At 53.4% G+C, this 24284-nt stretch overlaps 1 protein-coding gene and 2 long non-coding RNA genes across 7 annotated transcripts; 2 read left to right on the forward strand and 1 right to left on the reverse strand.

Annotated features, from left to right (window-relative positions):
* Nucleotides 1–595: 595 nt before the first annotated feature.
* Nucleotides 596–11952, reverse strand: RASD2 (RASD family member 2). Of its 4 annotated transcripts, none has more exons than XM_045165379.1 (3): nt 11561–11952; nt 6496–6775; nt 596–3041 (listed from the first exon to the last, which is right to left on the reverse strand). In XM_045165379.1, the coding sequence occupies exons 2-3, from the start codon at nt 6764–6766 to the stop codon at nt 2512–2514; spliced, it is 801 nt and encodes a 266-aa protein (XP_045021314.1). In that variant the 5' UTR covers nt 6767–6775; nt 11561–11952; the 3' UTR covers nt 596–2511. The 4 variants fall into 4 exon arrangements, with proteins under 4 accessions (XP_045021314.1, XP_045021311.1, XP_045021312.1 ...); XM_045165376.1 differs by lacking the exon at nt 11561–11952 and adding an exon at nt 11066–11150; XM_045165377.1 differs by lacking the exon at nt 11561–11952 and adding an exon at nt 9787–9922.
* On the forward strand, nt 11324–20185 carry LOC123465678. 2 transcript variants are annotated; one of them, XR_006640933.1, is made up of 3 exons: nt 11324–11401; nt 13034–13151; nt 19875–20185. It is a non-coding gene; the product is annotated as an uncharacterized LOC123465678 (long non-coding RNA). The 2 variants fall into 2 exon arrangements; XR_006640932.1 differs by lacking the exon at nt 19875–20185 and adding an exon at nt 13634–13768.
* Nucleotides 20186–20335: 150 nt separating this feature from the next.
* LOC123465647 lies at nt 20336–23586 on the forward strand. The gene is made up of 3 exons (XR_006640900.1): nt 20336–21245; nt 21354–21481; nt 23340–23586. It is a non-coding gene; the product is annotated as an uncharacterized LOC123465647 (long non-coding RNA).
* The last annotated feature ends 698 nt before the right edge of the window (nt 23587–24284 follow it).

Consider the following 24284-nt stretch of genomic DNA (forward strand, 5'->3'; position numbering starts at 1 on the left):
CTAAGTACTGTCCTGAAAGTTGTAGGTTGTATCAACCACACATAGATATGGGCCGTGTCCTGGTCTCAGGGGTTGATGGTCCAAGCAGGGAGGCTGCCCACTGCCGACCTTCAAGACAAGGTAACTCTTTATGGTGGGGGCTGCCCTTGGCCCCTGGAGGGTGTTCAGCAACATCCCCCACCAGGAGCTAATAGCATGCCGCCCCTCTCCACAGTTCTGGTAACTGTTTCCCATTATTGCCAAATGTTCTCCGTGTGGTTCACCACCTAGGAGTCAGACGCATGGTGACCACAAAGGGCTGATGGTCCACGGGGAGGAGGTTTCTCTTGTCTGACCTGGTCACTCCTCAGAGGTACACAGACACCTCAGCACACAGCCCTCCAGAAGGGCCAGGGTAGTTATTCCCTCCTATCTGCAGGTTTTATTCCCCACTCCCACCACATACTTAATTAACCTCGACGGCTGACTCAGCGCTGACCCACAGGGCGAGGGCACCAGGCAGGTGCAATCTGGGGAGGGAGAGGCCAGCTATGGTTGCAGAAGAGCCACGCCTCCTCTTGGAAATACAGAATACACACATGGTCAAGGACACGGCTTAGAAACAAACCCACTTTAATCGAGAGTGTACACAGAGATACAGGGAAGCAAGCCACACATTTGTCCTGGCCAGGGTACCTGGTCTGCTTAGAGGGTTCAGGTTGGGGCCAGGTGTCAGAAGCAGGGTCAGAGCAGCTGCCTTGAGCAGCAGGGTCGGGTGGGAGGTGTGGGGTGTGCAGAGCTGAGGCCAGGGCACATGTCTCTCTGTGTGTTCACGTGTGTGTACAGGTATATACGAGGGTACAATGTACACAGGATCTACAGAAGCCCTCGAAGGCCAATCTGGGGAGAGGCTCAGGGAGATGACACCTCAAATCCCCGAAGGCCCCAGGGGCTGAGGCAGGATCAGGAGGGGCACATCATAGTGTGTGCTGAATGCCCCGACCTAACCCTGCTTCTGCCACTTGTAGGCTTGCTGTGTGACCCTGGGCGAGTTACTTACCCTCTCTGGGCCTTGGATTCACTAGACAATCATTAAGGCTCCTTGTGGCTCTAAACTTCAATAGTTTCAAGGAGATTTAAAATACAAAATGTCTTGGTTAAGAGCTGATGACAAGAGCCTTTGGTCCACAGGTTCAAATCCCACCATGCCTGGTACCCAGCACAACCCCATCCCAGGTGCCAGGAAAAGGCCCCCTGGGAGCTCTTCTTATCTGCCTCTCCTGAGCTCAGCTATAGCTCCCAGGTGCTCTTCCACATCTCCCCACAGCTGTGTGCAGAGAGGCAGTAGGGCAGCAGGGGCAGTCAGAGGCCAGGCTGGGGGAGGGAAAGAGGCTGGAGCCATGGAGCCTTGGCCTTAGGGGCATCAAGCGCATCGCTTACCCTTTGTTTTCTAGCACAGTGGACCCAGCACCCAGCAGGTGCTCAATAAATGCTTGAGGAACAAGCACAGCAGAGGACAGCCAGCTTCCAGGCGGAGCTCCATCCTTAACTAGCCAGGAGGCGGAGCTGGGGCTTGCTCCTTGGCCCTCTGAGTCTCAGCTGCCTCCTCTGTGAAATGGGGGCAGGAGGAGATGCAGCCCCGGCCTGCATTCAGAGTAAACCGTGAAGCTCAGGAGGAGGGCAGTGTCCAGCTGCGAACAGGCCACAGGAACCCCATCTGGGAGCCAAGGAGGAAGGTGTCCCCCGTGGAGGCAGTGGACCTGAACTTGGGGGGAAGTCCTGGCCAACGAGGGATCACTAGGCTTTTACAGTACAATGATTTCCATTTCTACTGGGAACACGACGTAACAGCTGCAACAAGGCACAACCAGCAGACGAGAGGAACCTGGGAGGGGAGGCTGAGGGAGGCAGTCCAGGAGATGGACGTGGTCAAGCAGACGTGGCCACACCCACTTCAAACACAGAGACGCCCCTGGCTCAGTGTCAGGGAGAGCTGGGGGCCAACTCAGCGGGTAGGGGATAGAAACCACTGAGCCAGAGGGTTAATGTTTCAGGACAGGGTAGGGGGAGAAACTTCCAGCTGCCACCTAAACCAAGCTGCATCTTACATCAGGAGGGCAGAGCCCCCTCCCAGCCGACTCGGGTGTTGTTTTCATCCTCTGATGTTCCAGGAGTCTCTGTTGGAAGCCGGTACCCTGGCCCGTCTGGCATCAGCGTTTCTTGCAAGGACAAGCAAGCTCTGACTCGGGTCCTGACATAAGTCCGTATGTCACCCAGCCTCACCTCCTGCCCAGCAGAGATCCACCCCTCCACGGAGAAACCCAAGGGGAGCGGTGGAAAGGAGGAATCAGAGGGAAGCGGTTGAAGGCAGGAGACTATACAGAGGTTGGAGGCTGGGGTCCTCCGGTCTGGCCCCTCAGAGGTCTCAGAACGTGACTGCTTTTGGGGTTTCGTCCGGGGGATGTGGGCAGTGGGCGCCAGGGCCGTCTTCCATAAGGCCCGGCCAAAGCCCCAGCCCAGCATCCCTCCCGCTCACTGGATGGTGCATTTGTCCCGCTCGCGGGCCTGGCTCTCCCGGAGGACCTTGGCCTTGATGTATTTGAGGTCACTGTTGACACTGGGGCGGCGGGCGAAGGGAGAGACCATGCCGTAGGCGTCCATGTCCTTGACACGGCGCATGCAGAAGGGCCGGGGGTGGAAGGCGTCCCCGTACTGCACGGAGATCTTGCGGTGCAGCGCAGGGCTCATCTCGTGCGGCAGCTTGGCCATGCTGAAGAGCACGTAGAACATCTCGTCCACGTTGGTGTTCTTCTTGGCCGACACCTCAAAGTAGGCGCAGTTTCCATCACCGGATACCAGCAGCTCGGCCTCGGTGGTGGGCACTTGGCGGCACAGCTCACCGTGGTCATTCTTGTTACCGCAGATGACCATGGGCAGCTCCGCTGCCTCCTTGGTCTTGTTCTTCAGGCAGGACTTGACCTCCAGGATCTGCTTCTGGAGGCGCTTGACCTCGTCGAAGGACTCCCGGTTATCTAGGCTGAACACGAGGATGAACACATCGCCTGTGGACACAGAAATCCTGGGAGGTAAGTTTACAGGCCACTCCTTTGCCCTCTCCCCACTCCTTGACCTGACTGTCACAGTGACCCTCTGGGGAGCTGCTATTATTCCCGTTTTCCAGAGCAGAAGACTGAGGCCCAGGAGGTTAAATCACTTGTAATGGAGCTAATATGTGGCACAGCCTGGTTCAAACACAATGGATCCACCCTACATTTCCCTGCAGGGCTGTAGACAGAGTGAGTGATTTGTGAGCTTGTGTGGACTGTGTTAGAATAGTAATTACTACACTTTCCATAAGAGCAGGGCTCTTGCTGCTCAGTGCACATCCCCGGGGCCTGGAGCAGCCCCTGGTATACAGTAGGAGCCGAGAGTGCTGGCAGGAGGCAGGCCTAGGTTTATCTCTTGCCCCCTCACTCAGCCTTGCACGGGTCATGCCACCTCCCTAAACCTCAGTTTCCCCACCTGTCTCATGCAGGATGCTTTTGAGAGACTGATGAGATAATAAATGGAGACTGACATGTGCTCAGTGACTTGTATCTCAAAAGGATAATGAGAACAAGCAAGTGTAAGAGCCACCTGAGTACCCCGTGATTCCTCATGAAACCTCTGTGAGGGACATTTCATTACCTTCACGTGATAGGTGGGCAGGCTGAGGCTCAGAAAGGGTGAGTAACTGGCCCAAGATCACACAGCTCAGGCGTGGCTGGTCCGAGACATGGACCCGATTCCTGGTGCCTGGCACACACAGGTGCCCACTGCTTCTTGAATACATTATGGGTGAACAAGTGAACACTAGCCTCTGAGGCCCACGCTACCCCTGCTACAACTTGCTGTATCCCTCAGTGTAGGTCTTTGAAATAGGGATGATGGGGAGGTGGGGAGGGTGAGGGAAGACCAGTGCCTCTACCTCGATTGTCAGATCTCACTACAGTGATCACAATCTCACACTCAAAGCACCTTTTACACTTTGGCTTAAACTCTTGAGAACCTGTGGGGAGATGTTAAGATCCCTGCTTTACAGGAAACTGAGGCTCAGAGGCACCGGGGACCAGCCCACGTTCTCAAGAGGAAAATCAAGCAATTCCAGCTTCTGGTACCCCTGCTGCCTCCTTTCTCTGGACCCCCAGGGCATACCATTTGTCCCCCCAAAATAGCACCCAGCACATTCAGGATTGCGTTCCTGCCAATGACACGCTCCGGAGCAAAAGGAGGCTTCGTCACGATGCACAGTGGGTGTTCATAAAGCTGGCCGCATGGACGGGATGCGATATGATGAAGGGCGGTGTGGGCTGTTGAGAAAGGCACTTGCAAGGCAGTGCCGGCCTGGCAACCATTTCTGCTTGGGCTGTGAAACCCACCCTGGTAGGCTAATCCCAGGCCCCTGAGGACTCTGCGGCCTTGCCACATTCAAATGCAAAGCTGCATGCCAAGTTTCAGAGATGCCTGGCTGGCAGCTGGAAGGAGAGCTGGCGGCAGAATTAATGGCTTTCAGAATGCGCTCTGCATCAGCACCAGGTTGGAAAATGAGGCACGGGCTGGCGAGCAAAAATACGGGTGGCCAGACAGATGTGCCCAGAATGACACGTGCACGTAAAAAAGATGAAAATACTCTCTGTTCTGGGGACCCAGACATGAATGTCAATATGTTTATGGGTGTCTGGAAGACTGATGGGATGGTTCCTCGGGGGAAGGGGCAAGAGCCTAGGGGGTGGAAGCAAGGGTCAAGCGGGCTTTTTACCCTTATCTATATGCTTAGGGGAGCATGCATTTGTGTGTTATTTGTGTAATTAAAATTTAAGTTTGGAAATATGCACATGGTTCCTCTCTATATCTTCTCTCTCCCTCCCTCAGTTAGCTTTATTTCTATCCGTGGGCACTGTGTCCCCTCCCCATGGTAGGGGGAGCTGACATTCCTGCAATCCCCACTGTGTTGGAAATGCCCCCATGCCCTCCTCCCCTGGCACTTTCCTGTAGGCTGAGGAGACACCCCGGGAGGAAGCAACATTATACCCATTGTGTAGCTGGAAAGACTGAGATCTGAACCTCTGGTCCCATATGTAAGTTACCAAGTGGTGGAGACAGGACTGGAACCCAGGTCAGCCCAGGCTCCCTCTATCCACAAACGTCTCCAAAATGTGGAGTGGGGCAGGCCGAGTGTGATCTGGATCAGATGATCAGCGAGAACAGCTGGAAAAAGAAGCCATCTGCCCAGGGCACTCGGGGAGGGGTCTTAGCTGGGCTGTAGGGGGAGGGGTGGGCATAGCAAGGGTTTCTTGGTGCAGAAGTATTTCGATTTGTGGGGTTGTTTTAGTGATGGCTGGGGGACTACTTGCTGATTCCTTTCCTTCATCAGCTGCCCAGCAACGGCAGGGCGTGGCTTAGGAAATGACTGCAAAGCCCACTGCATGCACACTGCAAATGCAGGTTTCTCATAAGACCCATATTTCGTGAGCACTCACCTACTCGCCAAGCACTTTTTCTATGTAAACTCATTTAATTCTCATGAAGGCCTCTAGGATGGGTACAGATACGATACAGATAAGAAAATCAAGGCCTAAAGAGGTCAAGTCACTTGTTCAGAGGGACAAAACCACGAAGCAGCAGAATCAGAATTTTCACTCAGGCAGACCAGTTTCTGGGCCTGTGCTCTTAGCTACCACACAAAACTGCTTGAGTGACGAAAAGCATGGCCCAGTTTCACATCTCCATCTGCCCCTGCTTAGTACCCCACAAGCTCCCCTCCCTCCCTGGCTCCCAGCCTGGCTGAAAGGCTACATGAGAGCCCAGGGTTAAAGCCTGAGAGCCAGACTGCCATTTCGCAGCTGTGTTATCATCTGGAGTAACTCAACCTCCCGGGACCTCAGTTTCCCCACATACAAAATGGAGGCAGATGCCCATCTCCTAGGTTAGTTGTGAGGATTAATTAAATACATGCTGAGCTCTAGAAAGAGGCCCAGGCATGCAGCTCCTGATAAGATTTAGCAATCGCCATGGCCGTTACTGTGATTATTACTGAGTTCCCAGCATGAGCAGGTCCCCACCAGCCTCTCTGACTGATCACAGTCTGGGTCCTGTCCCTGCCTCTTTGAGAGGCAGCAAAGGCCTCGGGTGTCAATAGATCTGAGTCTGATAGACTGACCCTGGGCCCTGGAGCTCTGCTGGGTCACCTGCAGCAGGAAGTAGGCAGGAGCCCCTCTGTTCCTAGGTAAAGCCACAGATCTGGAAGGCAGCACCAGCAGCCACAAGGAATCAAACCAGAGTCAGAGGGAAGGGTTCTGGGGCCCTGGCTCCATCCTCTGTCGGCAAGCAGCAATACCTCTCTGACCTCACGGTGTGGTGCACGGGGGTTCACGAGCTTCATCTCAGATGGAGGCAGTGCTTTGCAAACTGTAAAGTGCCGAGCACACACACTCCCATACTCAATCTCCCATGCCCACCCCGCCCCCCGGCACCCACCTGTGAGGATGGACAGCCTGCGCATGGCGGGGAAGGGGTGGTTGCCGGACGTGTCCAGGATGTCCAGCTGGTACATGTCACCACGGATGTTGTAAACCTTCCGGTGGAAGTCCTCGATGGTGGGTGTGTACTGGTCCTCGAAGCGGCCATTGAGGAAGCGGGAGACAATGGAGCTCTTGCCCACCCGAGAGGCGCCCAGCACCACCATGCGGTACGAGTTCTTGGCAGGCACACTGAGTGCACAGTTCCCGCTGGACAAGGTCTTCATCATGGCTCGGGGCTGCAGCAGAGAGAGGAGGTCGAGTGTCAGGAAGCCGGGGGCCTGGCCCTGCAGCCTGTGCTGGAGGCTGCAGCCTCCCCTGTCAGCCTCTTACTTGGTTCTGTGATAGCTCAGTTGATAAAGAATCCACCTACAATGCGGGAGACCTGGGTTTGATTCCTGGGTTGGGAAGATCCTCTGGAGAAGGGAAAAATTACCCACTCCAGTATTCTGGCCTGGAGAATTCCACGGACTGTATAATCCATGGGGTTGCAAAGAGTCGGACACGACTGAGTGACTTTCACTAACTTTTCTGTCTGTACAATGGGAAAGCTGGACTGGAGTCTCTCTAAGGGCCGTGGAGTTCTGCCTGAATACCCCTCTCTTGTTTCTTTCCCCCTTCATTTATCTACCCATTTTTACTCATTCACTCGCCCTGGGTTCATTCACCTCTTGTTTATTCCCAGATGGGACTGTTGGAGCTGGACTCCTCGATTTACCCCTAACTCACTACTCCTCTTGGGAAAGGAGCTTAACTTCCTTGGGCATTGCTTTTCTCATCTATAAAGTGGACTTGATTCATAGGGCTGTTGTAAAGGGCTCAGCACATGGCAAGGTCTCAAAGATGCTGACTCTTGTTAGAATCTGTTCTCTGCCTGGACCATCTGTCCTTTGCAGTTCTGGCTTCCTGGGAGCCTGCGGCTCTGGGACATGGCATGGGGAAGGTTTTAGAGAGCATTTCTTAAGCAAGGGGGTGCCATGGCCATTTGGCCTTCCCAGAAAGAAGAGAAAGGCCAGGTCCAGACCACATCCTCCATGCCCAGGGATGGGGCTGCCCAGCAATTTTTCAACCTCCAGGTCCTGGGAGTTTGCCTGGACTATGGGATGCAGGTCAGAGAAATGACACAAGAATGACTCAGGTCCCTCATAGCTCCAAGGGTTTATGGTTCTGGGGTATACCCAAAACTTTCTACAGGAACCTCTTGACCTTGTGGGAGAGGCTGAAATGGATCCAAGCTCCAAAGACCAATTAGAGATAAGTAACTTCCAAGGGCTCCATCAGGCCCACCAAAAGGCCATTCATAGCCCAGCCACCCTCCTTTTTCCTCTCTCAGCACCCACCAGAATTCCCCCGGACTTGGAACCCCTGGTGAGCTTGAGCTCTGCTGGGACCAGCCCTCAACTCATACCAGTCCCTCCCCCAGAACCTCTCTTCCGTTTATCAGGGTCTGGCTCAGATGTCACCTCCTCTCTGAAGGCTCCTCTGCCTCCCACCCCACCAAGCGGGTGAAGTTGCTCAGCCATGTCCGACTCTTTGTGACCCCATGGACTGTAGCCCGCCAGGCTCCTCCATCCATGGAATTCTCCAGGCAAGAATACTGGAGTGGGCTGCCATTGCACACAACCTGGTCAGTGCCATCACCTTGCCCAATTGAGAGCCACCATGCAGTAAAGTGCCTTTTTAAAAAGACCTTCATAAAAGCTCCGATTGGCAGCATTTGTCAATTTCATGGCAAAATACTCCCACCATGGCCATTCCAAGCTCCCAAGACGATCTCAATGAATGAATTGCAAAGGGACGCACACAATAAGCCAGCTCAGCATACCACTGACCCTGGAGCTGTGACGACAATCAGCAGTAACCAAGCCCTGCAGTGTGCCAAGCACTGTGCTAAGTATAGAACAATAATCACAGCTGACATTTATTTTGCAGTTAATATATGCAGAGCGTTCTAAGTTGAATGTGTACTAACCCACTTCATCCTTCAGGATCCCCAGAAGGTAGGTGGTTACCCCAGTTTACAGATGAGGAAACTGAAGCACCACAGAGAAGTTTAGTACTTAGCTCATGGTTACATAGCCAGTAACCAGCCAAGGAGGGCTTCAATTTCAGGCAGTCTGCCCCATGCCTTGGGGTTCCCCTCACCACCTCTCTATGAAGTATGCACTCCCTTCCCTGTTTCACAAATAAGGACCGATGCTTAAAAGTCTACACGACTGGCCCTTTTAGTTAATAAGGGAGCCAGGACGGTGACTCCAAACGTACAACTCCTACATATCCCCACCCAATTTGTGCCTGAAGCCAACTCTGAGCTTATACCGAAGGCTTTCAGTGCCATGGACACAGCAGGTGCTCAATAAATGACCTGTGCATGAAAGAAGCAAATGACTCTCCTTTCAGAGATCATTCAGAGCTTCCTTCTGAGGTCTTCTCCCTCCACCTCCACCCTGTCTAGCTGGCCCAGGAGCTACACTGAGGTGGGTCGCCGTGAACTGAGCACACACCTGGCTGGGCAGCAAGGGAGAGGAAGCTGCAAGCCAACAGCACTGAACTCTTCAATCTCCTCCCACCCTGAGAGAGAGCCAGCCTGGGCCTTCAGCGGAGGCGCCGGGATCAGGGGGAAGAGGCCCCCACACCAGGACAGCCTCCTCCCTAAGTCCCTCTGCCTGGAGCTTGACTCTGCTGCTGGTCATCTCTGTCTACAGAGAGAGAGAAGGCTGGCAGCCCCCAGGGATAGTACATCTCCATCACTGCCTGCCCCAGCCTCTAGCTCAGAGTTCTTGGTATTAGACGTGTTAACATCAGCAACTGAACAGACGTGAGGAAGTCAGAGAGAGGAGGCAGGGGATCAGAAAAGGGCAAAGGAGGAAAAAAATCTGTGGCTTTCATCTCTAAGAGAAGACTGCGAGTCTGCACATGGCTCCAGCCACGTGGGGCTGTGTGAAGTACCCAGACACCTGGCCGTCAGGTTTCAGCACTTCCATGGGCTCTGCCCCCCCATGTCCTCCTTCCCTTCTCCTCCCCCAGAGGAGGCTCTGTGGGTGTGCTGTGGGCACAGCTTCTCTTCTCCTCCACTTCCTGTTCCCCTCTCTCCATCCTCAGCCAGGCTGACCCTACAGCGAGAAGCAGGCAGGGGTCAGAGTTCAAAGGGCCCTTTGAGAATGTAGATTTCCCCCCTGGAGGCCCAGAGAATGGTTAGTGGGAGCCACGAGTAGCACACGGGTACCCGAATGCAAGCTCTGTGACTCACCCCAGGGTCTTTCTATGGGCACCTGGGAGGCAGAAGGGCCTGAAGCAGAGGTGGTGGGGCCGTGCTGGGGGAATGGTCACCACAGCCCGGCAGTTCTCCATTATGCTGGGTGCCTGTGTGCCTTATCCCAATGAATTCACGGCAGTCCCATGAAGAGGGGCCCACCATCAACCTGCTGGACCCCATGGGGACATGGGAGGTCAGAGAGGCTGAGTCACTTGCCCCAGTTTACACAGATGACTGGTCAGGCCAGGATTAGAATCAGGCTGTTGGCTCCAAAGTCTGGGCTTTTACCTCTATAAAAACCCACCCCCTGGCCAAAATCAGGCTTTTTCAAAACAGTGTCTGACTCAGTGAAGCCTCAGCTGGCGTCGGGTTGGGGGAATGAGCCTGGAGGTCTATTCTAATTCCCTATGTCTCTTGCTGCAGATAGCTGGGGTCAAGCACCCTGCCCAGGAACCCCCCAGACCTTGAGCAGCCAGCTCCCGCCCCATGCGTCTGTGGGTTCACCCCTTCTTCTCCCTCGAGCCCCTCTCCCAGGGCATGCCAGGAAGATGGAAGGGTCAGAGGAGCAAGAGCAGAGGATGAGAGTCTGGCCACATCCTCCTCCTTGTGATACCCTGAGCCCTCCCTCCTTCCCTCCCTCCCACATACCCCAAGCCTCCACCATTAGGGCACATCCCAGACTCTGGACACACACACGTATTCCCTGGCCTCCATGCCCCCACTGAGGGGAGTCATGGGTGCTTTGCAAAGCCAATCTCACCACTCTTGAGGTGGCAGGAAGGGGGCAGAGCAGATCTGCCTCTCACCAGTCCACATGCCCTGGGCAAATGACTGGACCTGGTGGGGCTGGTCATCTACCAAATGGTAGAAACAAACCCACAGAGTGGCCCTGAGAGTTCAATGAGAAGCCAAGAGGACCACACAGCTCCGGCACACAGGAAGAAGGTTCCTTTCTCTGTGACACTTTCTCTTGGCAGTAAAGGGGCTGCCTGGAGCAGTCAGGTGCGGAGGGGCTGGAGTGCAGGCAGAGGTCTTGGGGGATCCCATCGTGTCCCTCTGATGCCAGAAGAAACCTGAATCATGGGCTCCTGATCTGGCTGCTCCTTCACAGCACAGCCTCCCACCTCCCATGAGGTCCAGGACTACACCCTTCGTCATCCTCCCAGGGCTGGGGGCACAGGGAGGACAGAACCCTGCAGAGGTGCTTGGAGGCCCTCTGGCCAGCTGAGCACAGAAAACCCATCTTGGGAAGGGGATCACCCAGGAAACTCACTCCTTGCACCAATTCCCCCCAAAGCTCAAAGAACTCTAAGCAAGGAAGGCGCTCCTTAAGCTCTCTCGGAGGAGGTCCTCACCAAGGCCATCACCAGCTGGCCCGACCCCAGCCCCACCCTCAGCCAGGTTTGCAGGCTGAAGCCAGTTTAGGAAGGAGGAGGGGAGTGTTTGGGGAAAGGAAGTGCCTCTTCCTCTCTAAGCCTCAGTTTCCTTATATTCAAACAGGCTGTTACTCCAGATTTCTTTAAACACAAACTCAGTTAAGTCTTTCTTTCCTGGGATAAGCATCCAGCCTGACACACAGTAGGTGCTCAACTAATTTCATTTTCTCTAGGTAAGTGAAGTTGCCCTGTGATCCTGGCACATAACAGGCTCAATCAGTTTGACTTTTCCACTTCCTGTAAGGCTTCACCTAACCCTACCCCCCAAAGCTTCAAACCTTTCTCCCCGGCTTCCCCGCCTCCCCGGTTCTGTTGGGGTGTCTCCCTCCTACCTGGGAATGGCGGGCCGGGCCTCTGGCGCGGCTCAGAGGGATGCCTGGAAGGGCCTGGAGGTGCGGGGAGCAGCCTTCCTCTCCAGCAGCCGAGGCTTCCAGGGGCTGCGGCGGCTCCCGGGTCACTGCGCCGGGATCCTCCTCTGCGCGTCTCGGGGCGCCGGGCTGGGCGCGGCCGGGCGAGGGGACACGGGGAGCCGGTGCCCCATGAGTGGGTTCCGAGGGCTCGGCGGGGCCCGGGCGCTGGGCGGGCTCCGGCTCGCCGCCGCCGGCCCTGCCCTGCCCGGACCCGGGGGACTCCTGCTGAGCCAGGTGCCCGGAGGCGTGGGGACGTCCGATCCCGGGGTCCCCGCTTTGGGCTCCGGGGTTGGGGGGTGAGGGCAGAAGGGGTGTCTCTTAGTCCTTAGAGACTCTTGGAGAGTCCCTTAGAAGTGACTGCGGGTGCGTGCGTATGTGAGTGTCCGGGGTGGGCGAACCTATCCTCCCGACTGTCTATGCCACCTACTCGGCCAGCTCCAAAGAGGATCGCTCGGGTGGAGGATGCGTGCCCGGCTCGGCCTCGACCTCAGCTCTGCCGCTCCCCCGGCGCCGAGGGTATGCTCTTTTTCCCTGCGAGGCGAAGCCAGCGACTGAAAGAGGAGCAGGGCACTCTGCTGCGCGCGTATGTGGGAGGGGGCCTTGAACGCCGCCCTAAGATTTCGCAGCTCTGAGTTAGCCTTAAACAGGCTCCTCCTCCCACTTCTCCCCCTCGGTCCCCCAGAGGAGGCGAACTTTCTGCGGGGCTCTGGCTCCTCCCTCTTTCCTGCTCCTGGAGGCGGACGCCCCTCTTCCTCCTGCCGGGCGACGTCTAGGGTTCCTCCGAAAAGTGATCGGAGCCCAAGCTCCAGATGGCGGTTCCAGCGGCAGAAGCCCAGCTTAGGCCTGGACGCCTTTCCCCGCCTCTACGAGCGGTTCTCCATGGATCCGTCGAGCAGCTCCCGCTCACCCTCTCCGCAGCGAGAGAGCAGCCAGTCCCGCAGCTCGGCGCCCGCCTCTGCCTCCGCGAGCGCGCCCACCCGCCTTCGCCCGACGCCCCGCCCCGGGTGCTGCGCTCGACCAATGGCGGCGAGCCCCGCGGCTTGGCCCCGCCCGCGGCCGCCCGGGCGCCGCAGTCTGGCGCTCCGCGTGCCCGGGCGCGTGGGGCTGGGGAGCTGAGGGTAGGGGCGGCAGGGGGCGCGGGGTGCGCGCGGTTAGCGGAAGGCGGAGCGGGCCTGGGAGGCTGACGTCTGCGCACGCACTCACACGCACACCGCCCCGGCCGCAGGTGACCCGCCAGGATCCCGCGGCGGGTTGGCCGGGGACCCCAGCCGCTCGCTCCGGGTCAGGTGGCAACCCACGCGCCACGGCTCCCGCGCCCTCCTCATCCGCCGAAAACCCCAGGGGCCCTCCCGGGCGCCCGGCCTGCCCGCCTCGAGCCAACGCCTTCCTCCCTAGGTCTCCGGGCCCGCGGGACCCCGCAGGATGACACATGGGCGTTGCACGTGCCATCAGGAGGGGCCGCGGAGTCACCTTGGCCTAAGCGCGCCTGAATGGAGGTCTGCGCGACACGCAGGTCTGGAGACATACTATACTGAGTGCTCTTGGGCAGCACCTCTCTCTTTCTTCGCTTCTCCCCACCTTGAACCAGGGCAGATATCAATCTTTATTACTTAGAATTGTCTCTGGCTCCACGACCCACTCCTCCCCTCCTTGCCCCAAACACGTTTTCTGGAGAATTGTTATATCACTGCCTTAAATGGGAAACCAGTATCACTTGCCATAAATAGAAGATAAGAACAAAAATAAACACAAGGGAAACAAACCAAGGTTATTAAATTCTAGCAGGAAACTAGCCTTCCAAGGCTTGAGATGTGCCCTCGGTGTAAAAGGGAGGTGGGCCAGCTTGGGAGAGGTGTTAAAGACCTTCTTGCCTGGAGAATCCCAGGGACGGGGGATGCTGGTGGGCTGCCATCTATGGGGTCACACAGAGTCGGACACGACTGAAGAGACTTAGCAGCAGCAGCAGCAGCCCCCAACAGTGATGTTCTCCTCCAGGGTTATCAAGAGACTGAAAAAATGTTCTGTATGATGCAAGGATATCCAACCAGTCCATTCTGAAGAAGATCAGCCCTGGGATTTCTTTGGAGGGAATGATGCTGAAGCTGAAACTCCAGTACTTTGGCAACCTCATGCGAAGAGTTGACTCATTGGGAAAGACTCTGATGCTGGGAGGGATTGGGGGCAGGAGGAGAAGGGGACAACAGAGGATGAGTGGCTGGATGGCATCACTGACTCGATGGACGTGAGTCTGAGTGAACTCCGGGAGTTGGTGATGGACAGGGAGGCCTGGCGTGCTGCGATTCATGGGGTCGCAAAGAGTCGGACACGACTGAGCGACTGAACTGACTGACTGACTGATGATGAGGTATAGGGACAATGAAGGGATGCAGTCCTGTGTCTGTCCAACCATCATTTGTATCAGCCAGAGAGCTATAGCCTTGCTTTCAGAACCCTGGACCTGGGGGATGTCTGCCAATCTGCTCTCAGACCTCATGAGAGGCAGAGGGGTCTGGGGGGAACCAAGCTGAGGGTCCAGCTCCTTTGGGTGAGACATTAGTGTTCAGTCTGCCTCTATGTCCGCTCAAATATTTGAGCCCAATTGGGCCAGTTGTGGAAATTACCTGGGCTTGGTTATGTCATCACTGAAATGGGTATGCTATGCTAGGTCCACAGAGTGACAAACGTACAAAGATGGTCTTGGCCTTTGACTGTGAATAGTGGCTTGCTCTTCTTGTTTCTGTGTGGTCTTGGGATACTTCAGGGAAGTTAACCAGAGAAGATGGGGTAGATGGAGGTGGAGGGACTAGATGGAGGACTCAGCACTTACACTCCTTGACTGTGATCAGTCCCCTATCCAGAGGATGTGGAATATCTAGACCTCAGAAAGGCTTTGGGGACATACTCAAGACCACCCAGCTGGCAAGTGGCAGAATCCCAGCCCAGTGCTCTTTCCTCACCTAGACTTTGCTTCTAGGAACTGGCTTAGCCCAGGAGGGTTTGTGCTCAGCTTGATGCACAGAGGCTGTGAGGCTTGAGCTGGCTGTGAACTTCACAGCAGGAGGTGGGCAGGGTGGTACGTTTCACCTGGATATCTCGGGTCAGGAGGACTTAGGCCACGGGGCTGTTTCCTTCACCCCTATCCTGGAAACATGGCAGGCGGCCAGCTTTAACCTGGCCCAGGAACCCATTACCTGCTGCTTCAGCCCAGTTCTCTACCATGAGTGGGTCATGCTCCACTGACCATGTCCCCATCTTGAGGGGAGCTGTATATGGAGCTGTGGGGCCCCAGGAGACTCACCTGCCCCTGCCGCCACCCCCCCTCCAACCAGTGCAGAGTGGCTCAGTCAATAAACAGGTGCACATGAGGAATGGATGCCCAAGGAAGTTTCACGTGGCAACAGGACACCTGCGTGTGCTCACTTTCCTAGGCTTCCTTGCCCCCCCCCAACCCCCGTTTGCACTACCGTCTCACATGGACCACTTATCATAGCCATCTCTTTCCTAACTGGGCTCTCTTATCACCCTCCCTCTCTCATAACCCATGACCACTTTCATCTTTTTCTAAAAATGCCATCCCTTGCTCAAGAATTTTTAATGGCTCCCCACTTCTTGAGATATAAAATCGAAACCCCTTAGCGCAGTACATGAGGTCTCCAACCAGGATCTGATTCCCACCGTGCCTCACCATTAGCCTGAATTTCAGCCAGTCAAACCACTTCTGGGTCCCTAAAGAAGCTTGGATTCCCCTTCTCCAGTCCTTTGTGATGCTGATCCTTCTACCTTTTTCTCTCTCTACCTTTTTTTTTTTTTCTATCTACTCTTTGAACTTCTACACATCCTTCAAACCACAGTGTCCACACCTCTTCTGACAAAGCCTCCTTGCCTTTCTCATGGTGTGAATCTCATCCTGCTCTGGGCTCCTGTGGCAACAAAACCTGGCTCTTGCACCCTGGGTAACTGGCCAGTTCTTTAACCCTCAGTTCCTTCATCTGTAAAGTGGATGTTACACTTGAAGCTACCTCATGGCTTATTGGGAGGATCATGTAATGTACCATAAAGGGTCTCCACCACGGGGCCTTGCATACAGCGGTCTCTGTCACGCTTACTTCCTCTCTGGCCTGTGACACATCCTGCCTCATGTTTGGACACATGCCTCATCTCCCCTACTTGCATGTGAGCTCCTTGGAGAGGGGACGGAGCCTGATTCATCTTTGTGTTCCCACATCATTAAGGCCAGCATCTTGCACACTGTGAGTTTTTAATAAATGCTTATTGAATTGTGCTCAGCTGAACAGCCTCAGAGCAGAAGAAATGCACAAGTGCTCCTTGGAGACAAGAGGAAGGGGAGGGCAGACATGGGGAGGCAGATTAGTTTGGTCCTAACAGCTACCACTTACAGGAGGGGAAATGGAGGCTCAGGGAGACTGTTCAAAGCCAGGCAGCCAATAAGGGGCCGAGTTGGGATCTCAGAGACATTTCTTCAAAGGGAAATCAGACATTTACCCAATCAGCGTGCTGTCACATCCTTGGACACTTTTCTAGAACACTGTTTTCTATCCTTGAATCACCCGGGGTGGTGATGGTGGGGGGGTAGCTTTAAAATGATAACAAACACAAGCTCCCACTTGGAGATGCTGATTTAATTGCTCTGGGGTTGGGCCTGATATCCACACTGTTTAAAGCTCCCCCAGGTGATTCTAATGTGCAGCCAGAGTTGCTAGAGCAGTGGTTGGACTAGCAGAATCACAGCATCTAGGACTTGTGACAAATACAGGCCCCACTCCTGATCCACCAAATCTGAAGTTCTAGGGCTGATTCTAACCAGCCCTCCTAGTAATTCCCATGCCAAAGTTTGAGAACCAATGACCAGAAGATTAGAATTGGCAAAACCTTATATGTCTTGTGACTCAGACTTCTTATCTTGCAAACAAAGAGATAATTTGTGGCTTGACCAAACTCAACGCATGTTAATGACAGGCAAACCCAGAGCCAGGTTCTGACTCCTCTTTCCTGCTTGAATGCACCATCCAGGGCCATGCAGCCCCTAAGTGGTTCACCAGCCCTGGCAGGCCTTGGCATCTAAACCAGCTTTGAGCCTGGAGCAGAGGACAGTGGGTTGCCAGTGTACAAGCCCAGCTGGATCAAAGGCGCAGGGCCAGGGGCCAGTAAGCGCAGAGAGCAGCGAGTAATGGTAAACTGGCGCCACACCTGGCATTTCAGGATCCTGCCGCAGCTCTGGAGGTGGAGGAATGAGGACATGGGGTGTCCCCAGGTCAGAGGTCGGCAGGAGCACAGTTGGACCAGTCACTTCCCATGCCCTACTCCTCTTCTGACCACTTCTGCCTCCTGCTAAGCGGAGAGATGCTACTTGTCACATAGTGTGTGTGTGTGCCAAGTCACTTCAGGTGTATCTGACTCTGCGACCCACCCCATGAACCATAGCCCATCAGGTTCCTCTGTCTGTGGGATTCTCCAGGCAAGAATACTGGAATAGGTTGCCACGTCCTCCTCCAGGGGATCTTCCCGACCCCAGGGTCGAACCCGCATCTCCTGTGGCTCCTGCATTGCAAGTGGATTCTTTACCACTGAGGCAACGGGGGAACCCTGTCACATAGCAGGTATCCAGTAAAAGTTCAATAAATGAATGACTGAATGGTTTTCTATACAACAAGAATATTGGGTCAGATCCCCTCTGAAGCTCCATCTGAGTCCACATTTCTAAGCTGAATAAATCCCACTATAAGGTGATTCAGGTGCCTTCTAGCATGTATAGTTTTCATGAGATTTAGAAAAAGGCACATCTTCTAGGCAGAGGCAGCCCCTCTCTGAGGCTCACAGCTTTGGGAGGGAAAAACACAAGCTGAATTTCCTTAGCTGAGTGCACTTGAGCAGTGAGCAACCTGCGCAACCATAGAGGGCAGCCCCTTGTGAAAGTACTTTGGGGAGCAGTGATGACCAGGAGGGTGTGATCATTATATCAGGTCAGGCCAAGCTGAGGCTGTGGCCAGAAAAGAAAAAACTAGAACAAACCAGAGACATTAATCACAACAAGGATCGTTTATACAGCCCCCACTTCTCGCAGGCACTGGGTTAATCCGGTTATCAAAAGAACCCATTTTAACTAGGCCACATCACTATGTGGGGATGGCACTAGTATCCTCATTTGTAAGTGAGGAAATTGAGGCTTAAAGACATGTGGGTGAGGAAGACCCTGCACTGGCACTAAGCCCGTTTAGTGGCAGCGTGTGCCTGCGGGTGCGGTCTGCTCTCAGTTACAGCAGTAGCAACAACCACAGCTGATCGTGTGTAAGTTATGCCCATGGCCTTGCTCTCCACATATGCTCCCGGTGAGGTAAGCAGGGAAGGCTTTTTGTTCCTGTTTTAGAGGTGACAGAACCGAGGCTTAGAGATGTCAAATGACTCGCCCAAAGTCACTTGACAAGAGGCAGAGCCTGGATTGAAAAATATCTAGGCCTTTGAACAATTAGTCCTTTGATCTTTCTATGGTACCTTTATTTCTTTCTTAACGCTTGGCCTGAACATGCTATTACAAGCTGTCTCATCTGGGCACCCATCTGCCCATCATCATATCATCATCACATTATCTGCTTATCTCTATCACCTCTTCCATCATCATCATCATCTCCCTCTCCTCCATCATCATCTCCATCATTTCCTCCTCCATCATTGTCTCCTCCATCATCGTCTCTGCCATCATATCTATCATCATCATCATCATCATTGTCTGCTTATCTTCATCAGCCCCTCCCTCATCATCTCTGTTATCATACCTATTACCATTATCATCACATCATCTCCCAAGCTCATGGAACTTCTGCTCCTCTCCAGATATTTATTGGGCCCCTTAGCCTTGACTTGGTGTGGTCCAGGTGGAAGCAGAAGGGCAACCCAACTTCCTTTAGCCTTGTCCTTTGGATAGGACTCCACTGATGTCTTCCCCATCCTCTATCACATCTGATCCTCCCTGGGAAACAGAACAATACACGATACAGAAGAGAAGTTGAGACAGAAGAGGTTCAATGGTAATGGAAGAACAATAGGCCTTCCAGCTTAATATTTATCAGTTGCTTCTCCTAGGTGAGTCTCAAGTTGGGAGTGGGCAGGCCTAACGAAGCATGCTGCACAATTAACTGCTTTAACTTTTTCAATAACCCTTAATTTTCTAAACAAGGAAGACTGAGGCTCAGAGATGTGAAGCCCCTTTAACCAGAGGGTGCCAAAGACTTTGGGAGTTAGCATGGCTCTCTGGATCCTGACAGTCAACTGGGCTGCTGGTCTAGCACCTCTCACCTACAGAGAAGAGCCTTTAAACCCTCAAGAGAGATTACAGGAGGCCAAACTCACAAAAACTCAGCCATACACTGCGAGACCAGGTTTCACTTCTGATTCTAGCATTACTCCCTGTAACGGGGCAGAGAGGTGCTTGAGTTCTCACTTTTTCCACTGGCACCCACTCCGCCCTCCCCATCACTGTCCACCCCTTCATTCAACTCTTGAGCCAGGTGTGGTAGAAAGGAAACAAGCTTGGCCACCAAATGATCTTGGATTTAAATCCTGGCTCTGCCTCTTGCCATATGTCAACCTTGGGTGAGCTAGTTCTCTGTTTGATGGCGTCTGCCTCAGCTTCCTCATCTGTCAAATGGGCTGTTATGAGGAGTCACTCATGCCATCATTCAGTAATTCAATAGACACTTAGAGAACACCTGGCTAGTAGCCTGGAGATAGCCTGCAATTTGTGGAATGCACTGGGGTTGACCAGAGAGAGTTTGAAGCAGAGGAAATAGGACATGCAAAGGAAGAGAAAGAGTCACCCAGTGGAAGAACAGAAATACACTCAGTTTGGCAGGAAAGCCAGGAGAGGGAAAATAGTACAAGATGAGGCTCAGGAGAAAAGGAGGGGCCGGACGTGCTGAGCAGCATTTGGCAAACAGTAGGCACTCAATCAATGTGAGTTGCCTTTCCCTGAACCCGGAGCTGAACCCCAAGCCCCAGGTGCAGACTGATGCTCATGGAGAGTGGGGAGTCTATTTCCTCTCCTGGTTGGTACCCGGCACTTCTCCTAATGCCACATAATACAGTGGGCTCATTACCTCTGAGTGCTGAGCTGGGAAGCAGGGGGTAGAGGTTTGCCAACTACCTCGGATCTGCCAGAAATAGAATCCAATGTTCCGGGATGCTAATGACCTTGGCCTTGGTGTATTTCTCTTTCCTTTAGTGGTCTCCTGCTGATGGGGCTGTTTGAAGAAGAGGAAAGCAGGGTAGTGGAAGCCAAGCCAAGCCAGCCGTACAGAACCCCAGCTTCAGCCCCATGCAGATGAACCATGAGCCTCACTCTGCACACCAAATGTGCTTCTGTAAAGTTGTGCATAAGCCAAATTTGTTGTACTTCACATCTTACATTCCATCTTGGTTCCATGATCCCTATGAACTTCTTGCAGAAATTTGCCTCTAAGTATGGCCACTTACCGGAGAAGGCGATGGCACCCCACTCCAGTACTCTTGCCTGAAAAATCCCATGGATGGAGGAGCCAGGTAGGCTGCAGTCCATGGGGTCGCTAAGAGTCAGACACAACTGAGCGACTTCACTTTCACTTTTCACTTTGATGCATTGGAGAAGGAAATGGCAACCCACTCCGGTGTTCTTGCCTGGAGAATCCCAGGGACGGGGGAGCCTGGTGGGCTGCCGTCTATGGGGTCGCACAGAGTCGGACACGACTGAAGTGACCTACCTTACCTTATGGCCACTCACAGTTCTTCCTGGGGAGAAGTGGAGTCTATTTCCTTCCTACTGTCTGGGGGACTTGCTTTGACCAAGTCAATGTGGCAGCAGTGACGCCATGCCACTTCTGGGCCTGGAAGCTTCTGCTTTCACTGTCTCAGAATCCAGCCACCACGTAGTAAGGAAATCCAGGCTTCCCTGGGGGAAGGAGAAACCAGGGGGTGAGAAAAGTCATGTGGAGGATGAAAGGCTATGTGACACAACCTTCTAGGTCCTTCAGGCCACAAGCTGAACGCAGCTGCCTGCATGTCCAGTCCATTCCCTGTCTTGTCGGCACCGGGTACTTCTCTTGTCTCGTCCACATCAGCCGTGTCCAGCCTACCAGAGGAGCAAGAAGAATCACAAAACCACTGTTATTTTAAGCCCCAACTTTTCGGATAGTCTGTTACATAACAAAAGACAACAGAAATAGATCCATTTGCTTTTTGTCTTCTCTCAAACCTCAATTTTGACCACAGTGTCTGCAAAGATATATAGCCCCATCAAATAGCAGAAAGAAAACTGATTTATTCTGGGCCAACCATGAATATCCAGTGAATCCTTATTTTCCCCACCAGGTCACTTTGTTTAGTATCAAAGATGCCTCAGAAGAGTGCCTGTGGGTCTCTTCCGCCTCTCCGTTCCTTCTCCCGACTCACTCTGCCTCAAATTCTGGGATCTTTTTACGCCCACCCTCCCCTGGGATCCTGCCTCAATTTTGGAGAAAACGTACAAGGCCTATGAGTTGCTGACTGTTTTCTAGAATATTCTTAACATTGTGTTCTAAGCAAAGGTGTTATGTCTTACAGATTTTTCAGAGGCTACAAGGTAGGTAAACCCGCCTCTTGCTAATATACCCATCCCCTCTTACGACATCATGAATGTGCAGTGTGCTTACAGAGACCTTCTCCCTGCTCTCTTATTCTTCTCTCACAGGAAGAATGAGGGACAGCCCGGCAACATGTTTGTCACTATGCCCTTCCTCCAGGACTGCACGCTCCTGGAATGTGACCACTTTTCAGAGATGCCGCCAATCGGAGCCGAGAGCTGGAGCTCAGAGATGGGTAGGCTGCTAGTCCCCAGGAGAAGCTTCAGTGTTTCCCTGCCCAGCTCAGACTCGCTTCCCAGCCTGGGGGTCCCTGCCTGCTATTATGTTTTATTGGACTCATCGATGAGTGAATGAACTTCATGAGAGAATGGTGGGATGGTTGAGTAAATGAATGAAAAGGTAAATGAATGAAAAGGTAAATGAATGAGTGGAGATCCAGTGACTGCTACTATATCCAGTTTAGCCACCAGGCCAACAGATCCTGTCCCATTCCATAGCTTAGATCCAGACACATGATGGCTGCAACCTCTGCCTCTTTGAGGGGCCATGGGACCATCTCACGCTGTGCAGAAAAGCAAGTCTCCTAGACACTTTCTCCTCTTCCCACCCAAGGCTGTATCATTAAGATTAGGATTATTAAACTGTAAGCCACCAAAAATCCAAAATAAAAGTGGGTTACAGCAGAGAGTTTATTTCCTACTCAGGTAAATAAATTCTGGAGGTGAAGGAGCTGATCCACAGGGCCAGAGAGGTCTAGGCTTCTTCCAGCTTTCTGCTGTAATGCGCTTGAATCATCTGGAAACCAACCACCACGCACCACCCACCCCACACCCCCTGATCCATGGAAAAATTGTCTTCCACAAAACCAGTCCCTGGTGCCAAATAAGTTGGGGACCGCAGCTCTAAGCCATCCCCACCTCTGCCTGAATGCTTGCCTGAACAGGGAATGAGAATCTCCTAGTGGGCTGCACCAAGATTTGTTTTCTCTTGTCTATACCCTTTGGGCGAGCACAGCTGGGCCCACTCAGACTTGGCAGGAGCGCCACATGGGAGATTGCCAGGGTATACAGTCACCAGCTCTTCTTACAGATGAAACTAAGGTCCAGAATGGCGGGGGTGAGAGGGTGTCCAAGGTCACACAGTGAGCTGAGGACTGAGCTGAAACGAGAATCAAGCCTGATTCATAGCCCAGTGCCTCCCTGCCTTGGCCCCGCCTCAGGTCTTGCTCCTCCTGGCAGATTTAAAAATGCTCTCTCCGCAGTGCTCCCATGCAACATGCACAGACCTCCGTGAAAGCTGTAGTGTCCCATGAGGTGATTCAGGCGCATTACATTTATCATGCACTTTATTTCTATTATTATTACATCAGCTCCGCCTCAGATCATCAGGCATTAGATCCCAGAGGCTGGGGACCTCTGCCTTAGAGAGAAACTAAAAGCCCACTGGTAGGGCTCCTCTAGTGGCTCAGTGGTAAAGAATCCACCTGCCAATGCAGGAGACACAGGTTCCATCCCTGATCTGGGAAGATCCCACCTACCACGGGACAACTAAGCCCATGTACCACAACCGTTGAGCCTGTGCTCTAGAACCTGGGAGTTGCAACTACTGAGCCCATGTGATTCAACTACTGAAGCCCGAGCACCTTAGAGCCTGTGCTTCGCAAGAGAAGCCACCACAGTGAGAAGCCCGTGCACTGCAACTAGAGAGGAGCCTCTTCTCGCTGAAATGAAGACCCAGCACAGCCAAAAATAAATAAATAAAATTATTTTTTAAATAAAAAAATAAAAGCCCAATGGTGACTTGGAGCGATGGCTGCTGAGGCCTCTTGCAATAGACTCCAGGAAACTAGGAGCAGTTCAAAGGCAACAGCAGGTCAGATGCAGATGACATCTGGTTTGGAAGCTGTGCTGTCGAGAAGTTCAGTGTAAAGAGGCCTATGTGGTGAGGCTGGGTTGTGTGGAGAGGTTTCTGCAAGAGGCAGGATTGAATGGGTAAAGGCATCCCAGTCCCTTCCAGCAGTCTAGCTGTCAGACAACCTGATGCTGGCCAAGTCACTGAGCCTCCCTAAGCCTCAGTTTCCCCATCTGTAAAAGGGGGATGCTGAGAGAATCCAGGAGAGCGCACCACGGCTGGCACAGTGCTCAGCACACAGCAGGCCCTCAATATCAGCGTGCTCTGGTCCTGTTGTGTCTGCAGAAGGAGACACACCCTCCTCCCTGCTCGTGACCATGGAATCCTGGATCTCACCACCCAAGCCCAGGAAAGCCACCTGCCCACTGTCATCCTGAAACCAGTCCCAGACCTGCTTTCTCTCCCCATCTTGCCTGACAAGCCCTCAGAGTCACTCCTGGTTTTTTAAATTTTTTTCTTCCTCATTGTCCCCTGGGGGCCTTTTAATTTCTTCCTCTGTATCATAAACACAAAACAAGTGTTTAAACGTCTGCCTCGAAGGCGATCTGGGAAGCAGAGCCACTCTTACATAAAGACCAGATGAAGCCCACGCTCGCCAGAAGGGCCATCTGCACGCTCGCTCTGCCACCCATCCCTCCCTCCTCCTCCACTTGGGAACCACTGTTAGTTCATAATTAAGGACTCTAACGAGGAGCTGGAGGGAGCAGCCGTGATGGGGAGCCTAATGTAGGTTAATCGCCCAGTTGCCCTGGCCTTGAGTGGCCACTGCTGCAAATCAGAACTCACCCTCCCTCCAGGCACACTTCCCAAGTCCCTGGTCCTCCCACCTGGGGTCCTGGCAGTGGAGGAGGAGCCCTGCTCTGGCAGAAAAGCTGGAGTAGAGGAAGACAACAGAGCTTAATGATTACTCTCTCAGATGCTGGGGACAAATAGCCCAGGTGTGGCTCTCAGCACCCCTTCTCCTGACTTGTGTAATTGTCAGTATGTCACTGGGCCTCTCTGAACCTCAGTTTCCCCATCTGCAAAATGGGAATAATACTGACAGCTACTTTATAGTTCTGTTGTTGTGATTCATTGAGATGGTACCTGCAAAGTGGTTAGCTTAGGGTCTGCTTTAAAAAAAAAAA

This window comes from Bubalus bubalis, chromosome 4, assembly GCF_019923935.1.
Source record: "Bubalus bubalis isolate 160015118507 breed Murrah chromosome 4, NDDB_SH_1, whole genome shotgun sequence".
Lineage (NCBI taxonomy): Eukaryota > Metazoa > Chordata > Mammalia > Artiodactyla > Bovidae > Bubalus > Bubalus bubalis.

Coding starts and splice junctions, on each gene's coding strand:
- RASD2 (XM_045165379.1), bottom strand. CDS start 6,766: ATGATGAAGACCTTGTCCAGCGGGAACTGTGCACTCAGTGTGCCTGCC. Junction 3,042..6,495: donor CAGGCTGTCCATCCTCACAG/GTGGGTGCCGGG, acceptor CTGTGTCCACAG/GCGATGTGTTCATCCTCGTG.